Source organism: Fundulus heteroclitus, chromosome 7 (assembly GCF_011125445.2).
Source record: "Fundulus heteroclitus isolate FHET01 chromosome 7, MU-UCD_Fhet_4.1, whole genome shotgun sequence".
In the NCBI taxonomy this organism is placed as follows: domain Eukaryota; kingdom Metazoa; phylum Chordata; class Actinopteri; order Cyprinodontiformes; family Fundulidae; genus Fundulus; species Fundulus heteroclitus.
In genome coordinates, this window is record NC_046367.1 from 25874505 (window position 1) to 25887720 (window position 13216).

Consider the following 13216-nt stretch of genomic DNA (forward strand, 5'->3'; position numbering starts at 1 on the left):
GTGTACTAAATTATGTGACTATCATGCTAAAAATGTAAGACTAGCATACCAATACATGGAATAAGACAATATTGTGCATTAACGCTTACTAAGCAGCAGATTTAATCTCATTATTTTGTTCATGTGTAATCAGATCTGTGATTTTGGGGCATCCAAGTTCTTATCCCACACGACGCACATGTCCTTGGTGGGAACGTTTCCCTGGATGGCTCCGGAGGTCATCCAGAGCCTCCCTGTGTCAGAGACCTGCGACACCTTCTCCTATGGTGTGGTGAGTAGCTACATACAGTTCATGGAAAAATACTAGTGTAAAGATATGTGTTTATTTTTCAGGATCTAAATATGTTTATTTAATTAGTTTGTACCATTTTCTTTAATGCCTATTAATATTGTACACAAATAAGTGCAAAGTGTATAACCTTGAAATAATCCCGTCTTTAGGGGAGATAACTACTGAAGCTATATGTCCTTATTATCCATGATAGTAATGCAGCTGACTTAAAAAATTTCCCATTGTGTTTTTGTTGTAAAAGTCATAATTTTAAACTTTGGAGTTGTAATTGCCAATTGGTAATTAGAAGTTAACTGGCTAACCGGGCTTTTCCAGGCCGAGGTTTGACCGGCAGATTCCGACTTTGACTGGTCTCTAAAAGGACTGTATCACTTAAAGGAGAAAAAAATGTGCTGCCGATTTTCTGATAAATGAAGATCTTATAAATCCAACAGAATTGGAGGATTTACAAGATTATTCCTACTTATGCATTGAAGCAAATATCTGATCTTTTTAAACCCAATAGTTCACTGAAGTAAAAGCAGTTAGGAGATGTTTTTGTAGACTGAACATAGTAGGAGCTGTTTGTCCAATGCAGAGTTAAATAAAATATGTCTGACCTGATGATTACTGATCAGAGCAGATTAAGGGAAAACTGTCTGATTCTGAGCTCTGGCTGATTGATTGTTGCATCTCTGGTAAAGAATCTCTGGAAAAACGATGTCTCCTCCCATTGCGACTGGTTTATCATTAAACAGCTTTTGTTTTATATGCACATCTAAGTAAAAAATTAATTGAATTCACTCAATTCAAAAAGTGAAACTCGTGTGGTACAGATACACAGAAGGATATATTTCAAGAATTTCTTTCTGATTATTTTTCATGATATTGGCTCACAAGCTAATGGTTAATCCTGATAAAGTCTGAAAAATCAACTTGAAAACCCTGACTTCAAAAATCAGACCAGTTAATTAATATTAATATTATGCTGTATTTGTGGTGTAGCTACTTGAAGTCTCTAGGTTGCAAAAGGCAGTCTCTCCAGGTGCTGGGTAGATATCTTTGTTCTCTTTTTGGGTCATATTTTTTAAGCCGTTTAGTTTTCCAAGCTTGATTTCTCTGCAGTCTCTGATCTCATAACTCAACATGGCTGCCGTCCTGCTGGCTTTGCACTCGAACGCGGCTACCTTTGGTGTGACTTCGTGCCAGGGTCAGAGTTTTGAATTCAGAAATTAACAGAGCTCCTGAAAGTATTTGTAGTTCTCTTCCTTTTGATTGATTTCTTTCTCCTACAAATAAGCCCATAAATGTAAGTGGAAATCTAGTCATGATGCAAAGTTCAAGGACTGGTTAGAGCTGTGCAGAGACAAGGCTGAGCTGAAGGATCTGGGAGCCACTTTGTTTCTAAAGTGAAGACTTGACTGACAGGCTTTTTCTTCCAGCAAAAAGAAATCAAAGTTGTGGAAAATTCTAATATGGTAAATACATTTGCACGAAATTGCACTTTAGTCTCTCTCGGCTGCCAGGCGCTTTTTTATACATTTCCTTTTTCTTCGTGGGTGGTTAAAAGCAGGAGTTGTGACCTTTGCAGAAGTACAACTTCTTAGAAATTTGGTATTTTTTCCGTCAGTCTTAAAAGCTCCTCAGGGCATTCGGAAGTAGACATAAAATGAATCTTTTCTCAGTTACACTCCTAAACTTTCTATCAGATAACATGCAGTGTTCTGCAGGACAGGAAAAAGTGTTTAATTTAATTTTTGGCGCTGTAAGGGCATTTTACATCCAGGCCTCTGTTCATAAATGGAAACAGGGGTCTGAGAAAACATCACTTATTTCTTCTGTTTATGCTTTTTTGTCACATTTGAATGTTTCAGTTTATCAAACTAAATTAATTACAAGACTAAGATAACCTGAGTAAATAAAAAAAATGATTTTTCAAATGTTTATTTCATTTATTAAAGGAGAAAAGAAATCTAAACCCACCTGGCCCGATGTGTAAAAAATAATTACACCCCTAAACCTGATAAGTATTGGTGCCACTCTTGGCCAGATATGCTGTTAAAACTTGTGATTAACAAAAATTTAATAACATTTTAAGGACCAAGTGACATTATCTTTTGAGCCACTAAAATTGCATATTATCTTAAATAACTTAATAACCATGAACTCAGAAATGAACAAGTGTGAGTTATAAAGTCATTTAATTAGCAGAAAAAGTAATAAATACAGTGTTTTATTGCATAAGGAAACCAGGCCTTTAATTGCTGCTGTTTGTAAATGCTTTTCTAATGATGTGATTGGGGCAACATTTGAAATTACAGGATTGACTTTTCCATTTGCAGAAGATGAGAGAAAAATTCAGAAAAACAAGCATGCTATCAGATTATTTCTGTGGCCCAAGGGATTTAAATTGGTTGCAGTAAGTCAAAGTTACTGTTAAACGTTGGGTACACTGCATATTATTTCAATGCCTGGATCCTTAAGATAGTTTTAATAACAGAAATATATCTACTTGTTTTAAAATATGGTGTTACGAATTGTCTAAAAAATGTAAGAAGATTTGAAAGATTGATGAATTGGGGGAAAAGTATATATTCATGTATGTATGAATGTAATAAATGTACATGTGTGTATGTTACTGCTTTGTTTTCCCTGACTGTTTTCCCTAACTTTCATTGACAGGTGCTTTGGGAAATGCTAACTCGGGAAATACCCTTTAAAGGCCTGGAAGGCTTACAAGTAGCCTGGCTTGTGGTGGAGAAAAATGAGGTATTTTATGATGTGCCTGTATACAGAGGTACATTTTTGACCCTCTGAGGTTTCAAGCTCGTTATTTGGTTTGTGATCAGGAACGATTCATAAATACTTAGCATAAAACCTAAGAAAATTAACGTTTGGTTGTTTTTTTCTTAGTTGCAACGACATCCTGATAATGAATCTCAAAGGAATAAAACTTATTATGTGTAGGCATCAGGGGCAATGAAAGTCCATGTGACTGGTTAAATATGTATTGTTGCCATAAAGATTCTGAATACACATTACTTGGAAATATTGCATCCAACCAGTACTTTGCGAGTGCACTGTTGAAAACTCTAATATTGTGTTAACATCAACTCCAGTTTTTTGGCATGGACCCAGACCCATTAACGATAGTTAACGAATTTCCAATAATGGTGAGGTCAGGTCTTTAGAAAAGCCATCTAAGAAGCTTCATTGATAAGCATTTTGGATAGTTTTTCTGGCAGAACATCCGATTATCTCAAAATTTTAATAAGCTCACCCAAGGAGTCCCCATTAGAAGAAGGGAAATTGTTAGGATGTTGATGAACAACTCAGAAAACACCAAGGCTTAAGCCTGTCATAAACTGGAAACTGCTGGAACACCAGTTTTGGCATCCACGGTGAAGCTGGCTGTGACTTGATGTGGACTGAGAAGGTGCTGACCAAAAACTACGTCCCTGAAATGTAAATTAAGGTGTATGTATACATTTGAGCCTGGAGGTACAACTCTGACCCCGTTTTTAGAAAATCTCAAACTTTTTCAGTCAGTCCCTCCTTTTAAGAATCAAAATGTCACATCTATGCCGATGATGATGATCACAACTCATCATGCCATATCATTTTCAGCATTGTTGTCCGAGACGTGCGGTGAACATATTAAAGTTTGAAATAATTTAAACATTTTGTTTTTATGTAGATGTTTAATTTGGAGAGGTAAAGCGAGCAGGAGATCATTATTAGTCAGGGCTACATTTTAATTGACCGAAGCTATTCCTTCCTATCTACCTGCTGGCTATAGGGCTGTGTTTAAAAAATATATATAATTCTGGATCGATTCTCATATTAATTGCAAAAGATTGATTAATATAACCAAAGATCAATTAAAAAAAAAAAGCTTTTTCCACTGTGAACTTAAATGTATGAGCCGCTCTCTGGGAGGTGAATCTTTAATAATTGCACCAGTTTAGTGACCAAATAGCAGCAGTAGATATCCCTGTCGTCCTGTTTTCTACCCTGGATTTCCAACCTTGATGTGAACATTCAGGAAGATGGTTAGGTCCTTGCAGGTGCCATTGGCTACTTTTATTGTATTAATTTGCTGTTGAATGTTAATATAATACTAGCATTAATATGTTGCATTACTACATAGTCATAAAATTCTCGTAACAGCTAAAAAAAAACTTTTAATACCAGCAATCCAATTTGAGATCGGATTGAAAAGAATCGGTTTTAAACCTTGAGAATCGGAATCAGATCGATTCTTGAAAGTTGGATCGATGCCCCAGCCCTACTGGCTACAGGGTTTTATTCAGCAGGAAAAAGTAGTCTTAATTGTGTGACCTAATGCCTTGCTCAAAAGCAATGAGTCTTAGTAATGCTGTTCTGTCCTGTGCAACTTTCAGAGGCTGACCGTCCCGAGCTGCTGTCCTCCCAGCTTTGCAGAGCTCATGAGAAAGTGCTGGGCTGCAGAGCCAAAAGTGAGTCACGTTAGTTAGCAGCCGCATCCACGTTTTCCTAAGAGTCAGACTTTCTTTTACATGCATATACATTTACATATATTCATGCAGGAAAGGCCGATGTTCAAGCAGATCCTGTGCACTTTGGAATCTATGTCTAAAGACAGCCAACTTCCTGAACAGTGCAACTCTTTCCTTCACAACAAGGCTGAATGGAGGTAATGTGATCAGCTCTTCTGCACAGCCTGTAAATGCATTTATAACGCTTTTCTCTCGCCAATATACTGCCTCAGCCTAAGATAATGTGCGACTGTTTGCTAAGAATGATGTGGAAATGTAGCTGATGGGGGCCGCCAGGCACAAAAAAGAGCTTGAGATCGTGCATATAGATCCTTAATAATTACACTGATAGCTACATAAAGACATGAAAACCCCCAAAGAATGATCCATCTGGATATACTTCCTCTCTTTACCCATAAGACCCTAAAAATAATCACCATCTTTTTCAAGTAGAAGTGTTTAATTGGCCTGTATGAGCAGCTGGATGTGTGGTGATGTTCAGCACAGCCTGAGTCTCAGCTGTCACTTTATTCTCTGTCTGCCTCTCTGCGGGCCTCGTCTGTTCGCCGAGGAGTTTTTTTTTTTTTTTTTTTTTTACGTTTTTCATCTCAGAAGTTGTGCTGGTGGCACCGTGTCCAGGCAGCCATCTGCAGGTGGAGGGAATTTTCAGCTCTGGAAAGCAGAAAGCGCGAATGCGTTGCACAGAAAGTTTGCTGGATGACGGCGTAAAGGGAGAGACTCGTGCCTGATGAGAACAGGAGGGAGCTCCAGCAGAGCCGATGAGGAGGCGCTGCGTTGGCTGGAGGGAAGAGGATGGCATTCATTAGTTTCCCATGTTTGTTTTAGCTCGTTGGGCTTCAAATCAATGATACGAAATAATAATTTCCACATCTTTTAATGTTTTTTTTTTTTTTAAACCGTCTAGGAGTTAGCCCTCGTTATTTATTCGTTCATCAAGAGCAGAGGTGATGACAAGCACTGTTGGTAGAGAAAATTTGCTAAAAAGACAAAAGTTTTACAACAAACTGAGCACTGAGTTGATGTTTTGAGGCTCTTATATTTGCGATCAAATTAAAACACTTATCTGTGTGTTTGTCTGGAGAGTGTAGATCCTTACCTTAACCCTGGCATTTCAAGAGGCTTCCAACATTTCCACATCCAACAGGCTCCATGGCAGAAGTTGATGTCAAAAGAGAGCAACCTTGCTGTGCTCCGTTCAGCCTTCCTGTTATCTACTCGGAAGCTCTACTCGCAGCCCTGCCCAACCAGTTGTCTCGACATATTCAGAACATGTAGTTTTCTTTTAAAAAGCTTCTAACATTCCAGTGCTTCCTGTGACTTTGGTTTTGAACACTCCACTGGCACTGAAAGATTAATTGGTCTTAACGACCTGCGTCCTGGGAACGCTTCGCGTGGCGCTTTCATGGGTTGGGAAGCATGTTTTAGGGTTCCCAATGGGCCGGTCAGGGCAAGTTCAGCTGAAAATCAGCCTGTTCCGGTTGGTAGAAGCCTCAGTTGTCTTGCTACGTCTCTGTCCATGTCCTGTTTCCTTCAAGGCACACAGGACATGCTCTGAAAGCTTTAAAATATAAACTATGAGCTGAAGGACATATATCCTCCAGCGCAGGGGTCTGCAACCTGAGGCTTCGGAGCCACAAGTGGCTCTTTGGACCTTTCATAATGGCTCTAAAAATTACAAAGAGCCAACTAATGTTTTTAAATATAGATATAATTATAAATATGTTTTAGTTTAAAAAAAAATTCATTAAATAATTGCATTAAATTCCACATCAAAGGGCAACTAAAAGTACTAGTAATATTTTTTTTTATCTCTAGTCTTCTTGTCATCAGGTTGGAAACGGGTTTTTATTTACGGTAATTTTCAACGACTGTTGCAGAGGCATTTGTTTAACACCCAGAATAAGTCTTTGTTTCTCACTAACAGCCAAAATCTTTATCACACATATTCAAATCATATGAGAGGAAATGATGAGTTTTGTTTTAAAAACAAAGTTTTGAACTGAGCCATGTTAGCTCCAAATAAATGCCAAAGAGCTGTGTGCAGAGAATTCTGCATAAAGGTAGATGACCAGCTGACAGATAATGCTGCTCTCCACTCGTGTAATTACGAGTGGAGAGCAGCATTAGAAGGTTTATGCAGCTTTTCCTTTCGCATGAGCAGAGGCTGTTTCTAGTGACAGGCGTCGCTGTTGAGGAATTGGAAGAACAGGAAAGGCAAGGTTTGGCCTTCCTGCCTGGGACACATTTGTTGATGATTGGGAGGCTTGCATACGGCACTGCACAGCTCCCCCTGCTGGACACAATAAACTTTTCCAACTTGGAGTCAAGTCAGTGCATCAGATCCGGGGATTTAGAGGGTTAGAACTTCTGATTTAATACATGATTTGTTCTAGGGAATCCCAACACATCACCTCGGTTACTTATCTGACAGGTTTATTGCCATTTTCTTTCTGCCAATGCTTGTAAAACTCATCCTCTGTGACCGGAGAAACTCTAGTAGGAGCAGTTTTGAACCACTTCAACGATGAAAGGCTGAATTTAATAGAAAGCAAATGAAAATGTATTTTTATTCAAACCAGGCAAAGCATTCACAGCAACACAGAATAAAAATTCAGCTCTTATATCAACACTGTCACTGGACCAGAATTACAATTCCGTCCTAAAAAAAGAGTCTCTATGTCAGAGAAAGAATTTAGCAGTCACAGTTTGAAGAAACTTACCAATAAAAACTGTTTAACCAAAGGACCCCACAGAAATACTCACACCCAGGAGCCTGGGGACCCAAATGGGTCTGTGCAGAAAAAGTGTTTAAAATGTATATAATACAAGAAAAAATGATCAGCTTCAGCACTAATCAAAACTTTAAAGTTCTTATTTATTTGTACGCTATTTGAATGTCATTTCTATCATTATAGCATCCTCTATTTTATCTAGAAAAACACAAAATATAATATGAGAAATAAGAAGGGGGGTGTTCAGGGTCTTTTCGTGTGTGTGGTTTATCCAGCCTTTTTTTGTTATGTGAGAATATATTTTATTTATATGCAGTAATGGAAAATTTAATAAATAGAGGGCCCTCCTACATTTTCCTTGTGTCCTTCCTTTATTCCTCGTTTACTTCCTCATCTCCATCCTTTGTTAGTTACCTGCTTGTGTCTATCCTTTCTTCTTCCTTTTCCTCCTACCTTCCTTCTTTACTTTCTTGTGCCCTTTGTTGTTTTCCTTATATCCTTTTTCACTTCCTTCCTTCCTTCCTTTATCGTGTCATACGTCCTTCCTTTACTGTGTCGATCCTTCCATCCACCCTTCCTTCCCTCCTCCATCCCTCCCTTAAATCACAAATTTAAAGCATGTTCGCTGCAGAAATATTTGCCATAAATTTATATTAAGCTTGATTATTTTGAATTTCAAGGTAAAAGCAAAGGACTGGGAACTCACACTATGCCCACACCTAGCCGGATCATCGTTTTTAAAAATAATATTGTAGGGGGCAGTGTCCTCAAAGCTAAAACCAATGTCAGCCAATCAGAATCCTTCAAAACAAAGACGTGGTCCCTCTGTATTGGGAGCTGACCTCCAAGCACTCTTTCTCCTTCGCACCTCAGCATATTGGAGTAAAAACGAACAAGGAAAAAGCGTCTGACCCAACTTAGAAATCAGCATCTCTCTGATAGCATCCATTCTTCCTCCACCGCATGGCCTAGGCAGTAAAAATGGTCGCACATGTCACGTCAGCGCCTGATTATTTGTTGCAGACTGTGTTGCGTCGGACCTTAAAACTCTGTTTTGCCAGATACACATGCAGGCACAAAAACTGGGTTTTCTTAAATCTCCAATTTGGAGTGTTCATACATAATCCTTTTAAGTAATTTAAATTTGGTTTTTGTGTGCAAAAAAAACATCAAAACTTGTTTGTTTTCCCTGATATCTGGCTACGTGTGGATAAGCCATCAGAAAAGTTGAGTCTAGAAAAGTCTGATTTATTTACTTTTTTTATTTTTTTTACTGAAAAACAGAAAACTATCTGAGCTCAAGTATAAAGTTGGGTATTTAGATCTTTACTCAACAGAGCAGACACTGGGTTTGAAATCGTTGTCCATATTTACTCTACAAACTGCATTAATCTGATGTTTGCAGGAATGAGAGATTAACTGATCTGAGGATGTTAAAGCATGCAGACTGCTTATGGGAAGCATCTTGTTGACACCAAGCCTAAATGTTGATGTTTGTTGTGCTGAAGGTGCGAGATTGAAGCTACACTCGAGCAGCTGAAGAAGCTAGAGAGGGACCTCAGCACCAAGGAGCAGGAGCTGAAGGAGCGGGAGCGTCGTCTGAAGATGTGGGAGCGCAAACTCATCGAACAGTCCAACACTACGGTGAGTCGCTCATTCTCCGCTGTTCACTCTGATGCAGCTTGTCTCTCAGGGCATGAAAGCGGGACGCACCATGTGTTGTTTGAACAGATCTAGTGCTGCATTGGTACAGCAACGCCAGGAACGTGTTTATGGCTGGCAAATTTCAGAGATTCAGTCTTCCTTGTTATTTTTTCAGAGGGATGGGAAGGATGTGGGTTTGCAGAAGATTAGATGTCCATGGCATCTATAAAACTTTAATATTGACTGACCTTTCCTGTGTGATGCAGCTTTTGATGTAAGAAATCAATTTTAAAATGCGTATCTTACACCCAATCCCTTAAATGTTTTGTTTTTAAATTATTCTCCACCGGCCAGAACACCCCTTTGGTCTGGGAACACAGATCTGAGGCCATGGCAACAGCAGAGCGCAGATTGTGATTAAAAACAATAAAATTAGACAAATGCAGCATTAATCTGAGGTTTCTTCATGACGGTTATGATTTAAAGGCTATGGACAAACTCTCCAAACTATGAAAATTAGTCATTAGACTGGTTTTTAAGTTAACTCATCAAAACTGACTCTCTGAAAGAAAGGAGAAAAGTAGTGCTATAATCTTGATTACAGTCAGCTCTCTAAATAAAATATTTATAACCTTTTCATAGCAGTTAAGTTCTAAAACCGAATTAAAATCCCTTTTAAGTCAAACATCTTTTATCAACTCTTTTATCACTAATTAACTTTTCGGTCACATCTTGCTTTTAAATCACTTTACAATGGTTTTAGCCTTCTACTTTTCTAATCAACACTTTGTGGTTTAAAACAGATCGATTGCTTCCCCTGTTGTCTGGTCTTTTTTTCCTCCCTACATCCTTTTTTCTTCTTCTTTCCTGCTCCCCCTGGGTCTGCTCCTTTCAGCTCTCCTCTCCTGTGTCTAAAATGATCAGATCTGACTCATTCTCTCCTTTTAAGGTGAACGAATCAGACTGTGTGCAGATGCCGGGTCAAATAATAACTTGCACCGATGTGAAGAGATCAGTCTCCACTCTGTGCGGAAATATTTCATGACGTAGTTTTTTTTTTAGTCTCAACTTGACGGTAAATCCAAATTAAACTTTCACAGAAGACGCTAAAGCTGATATAGGTGCCATAATTAACAATAAGGAGTGATGTATTTATGTTTTTTTTTTGTTTAGTTTTTTTGCTGAGAAAAAAAAAAACCACATACCAGTGTTTAAGTTGCAGTGCCTTGCAAGCGCATTCGTGCTCCTTAAATTGTCCCAATTTTGTCTCGTTACACCACAAACCTCAGTTTATGTCATTTTTATTTCTGTGCATTTTGGCTGAAGCTCAGTTAGATTTGAAGGAGAGTATCTGTGAACATCAAGTTTCAAGTCTTGCCAAAAAATTCTCAGATTTAAGACTTTGACTTGTCTGTTCTACAGCATAGGATGCTATATATGTATATATATACATATATATATATATATATATATATATATATATATATATATATATATATATATATATATATATATGTATGTATGTATGTATGTATGTATGTATATATATATATATATATATATATATATATATATATATATATATATATATATATATATATATATATGTATGTATGTATGTATGTATGTATGTATGTATGTATGTATGTATATATGTATGTGCATGTGTAACTGATTGATTTCATGCTTAGGGTAGTGAGCCTACAAGTATTTAGCTGCAACCACCTTCCCATCAATGCTGATTGGCTTCCCTGCACTTCTCATGAAAAGCAGCCCGGCATGTTTGACTGCAGGGTCATGTGTGCAGGTTTGATCTTCCTCCATAAATAGCATTTTGTTTGTCCCCGTGTTTCAGAATGTGCCTTCTTATGGCTTTCTTTCACCACAGGGTCTCTTTTTGCTAGTATTTAAAAAATAAAATATTTGTGGAGTGCACGACTGACAGCTGTCCATCCATCTGAGCTGTTGACTTCTGTAGCGCCTCCTAAAGATACCATGGGCCAAGTGGCAGCTTCTGTGAACAATGCACTCCATGGCCACCCTGTCATTTAAGTTGAACAGTCGTGTCCTGGTAGGTTTGCCGCTGTTCCAGATTCTGATCACATTTGAATACTACAAGTGACTTCTTTAGTCTTGGTTGCACAGGATTTAATTTGGGGGTAAAGGGGATGAATGCAAATGCCATGCATTCATATTTCTACTGTTATCTTTTCTTCCACTTCAGATTTATGCACTACTTTGTTTGTTACCTGTCACTTAAAATCCCAAAACAATTTATTGAAGTTTGTGGTTGTTAATTGGCAAGATTTTCTGAAGGTTAAGGAGTGCGATTGTTTTTGCAAAGGTCCCAAAAATAATTTTAGATATAAATATATTATGATGAATGAGGCACGTTAACTAACAACTGCATGCCGGATAGAAAGCAGGTAATGATAATCAGATATATATATAAAACCCTCCACCAGTGGCCATTATGGATGTCATTTCCTGTGGGCCTTGTGTTCAGGATGCATTGTGCCACGCTGTGCAGAAACAGCCGCGTGAGCCGGCTGCTTAGAGAAGGCCAGGCTTTTATGATGAAGTGACATTTTGCTGACATTAAGATTGGCCAATTTGTTCTGGATGTGGTGGAGTGCAGTTGTTGAGATGCACTTTCTTACTTGGGTGGGAAAAGTACCTGCTTTTCTATTTTTTTTTTTGTTGTTGTTGTTATTTGACTGACCTCAGCTCAAAACAGAGGAAAAGGGAGTTTGTTGCTTGACTGTCAGCTTTATGCTCATTCATCTTTATTTTTTATTTTACAATACAAAAAAAGTGTAAAGTAACTTTGAATTAAATAGTTGATTTCGATGGGAATAAATAATGTGGCATAAATAAAGGGCAGTACTTTACTGTAGCAAAAAAATAGTTAATGATAAAGGCTTCCTGCTTGGCGTCGCACTGGACAGACAACTTTAAGCATAGCATTGATATCACGTTGTTCCTTTCTTTGTTATACTTGGACTCGTGAATAGGTAATCCTACAAATCCGTCTTTTTTTCTGTGCAAAAGACTTGTACAATCCTAAAATTGAAAACCTTCAAACTTTGTTTTTTCCTCAAGTCTCCATTTCAGTAAAACTACTGTTAATGTGATTGAGTTTCATTTATTTACTTTAGACTTTTGTAATAAATCAAACAAATTTATTTTACTTTGTTTGAGTGTTTATATTTGAGTGAAGAACATATGTTGTGGTTTGAGATTTTTGCTACAATTATTATCAATGTTTAGAACAAAGAACATGGCAAAACTGTGGTTTATTAGCTTTTTTATTATTATTTGTCTAACTTATGACAGCATCTTCATGGAACTGGAACTATTTACCATATGCTTACTCCTAAATCCACATGGGGGCAGGAGCTAATATCAAATCCAGGTCGAATTTCTGCAATCAAGTCCTTAATAAAAAAACATGCTCTTGGCAAATTGATGTAGAGGCAGAATCTGTTTGAAATCGAGCTATTTCATTTCAGGGGAACTGAAACTTTAGTGTAACTGATTGATTTCATGCCATCTAAGTGGAAGTTTAAATCACCGACTGAACTGCAGCTGATGTTAAGTTAACCAGAATCAGCTTTAATTGCCAAGTTTGTGACAAACAAGTAATTTGACCAGATTTTCTGGAAGGTCCAGCTTCACTGTCTTCAGCAGGTTGAGCTCCAGGTGGTTCTGACTGCATCAGCCGACCAGCCGATCCACCGGAGCTGCATTTTATCCAACTTCTACTGCGTTGTTTTTGTTATTACACTTTTATTTCACAGTGAAGTTTCTTATTGAACAGAGGTAATCAGAGGCAGTCAAAAGTTAAAACCGAGGGTGACTTTAATGTAGTTGGGCATGTGTCATCTCCCACAACAATCGTATCACCAAAAACAGTCTATCATCAGTGAATGGCAGCAACAAAAATCCCACTTCTCTCTGCGTAATCTCTCTGTGTTCTGCCCAGGATGGTTAAAGTTCTCCACATTAATGTAGCTACCAAAATCTTCTAA

The 13216-nt window shown here is 37.9% G+C and overlaps 1 protein-coding gene across 1 annotated transcript in view; it reads left to right on the forward strand.

The window, feature by feature from the left end:
* zak (sterile alpha motif and leucine zipper containing kinase AZK) overlaps positions 1–13216 on the forward strand; it is a 38219-nt gene that overhangs the window by 16702 nt on the left and 8301 nt on the right. Inside the window, exons 7-11 of the mRNA XM_036139311.1 lie at positions 134–271; positions 2954–3040; positions 4675–4749; positions 4840–4946; positions 9050–9185. Of these exons, the coding sequence (XP_035995204.1) occupies positions 134–271; positions 2954–3040; positions 4675–4749; positions 4840–4946; positions 9050–9185 (543 nt within the window). The remainder of the gene's footprint in view (positions 1–133; positions 272–2953; positions 3041–4674; positions 4750–4839; positions 4947–9049; positions 9186–13216) is intronic.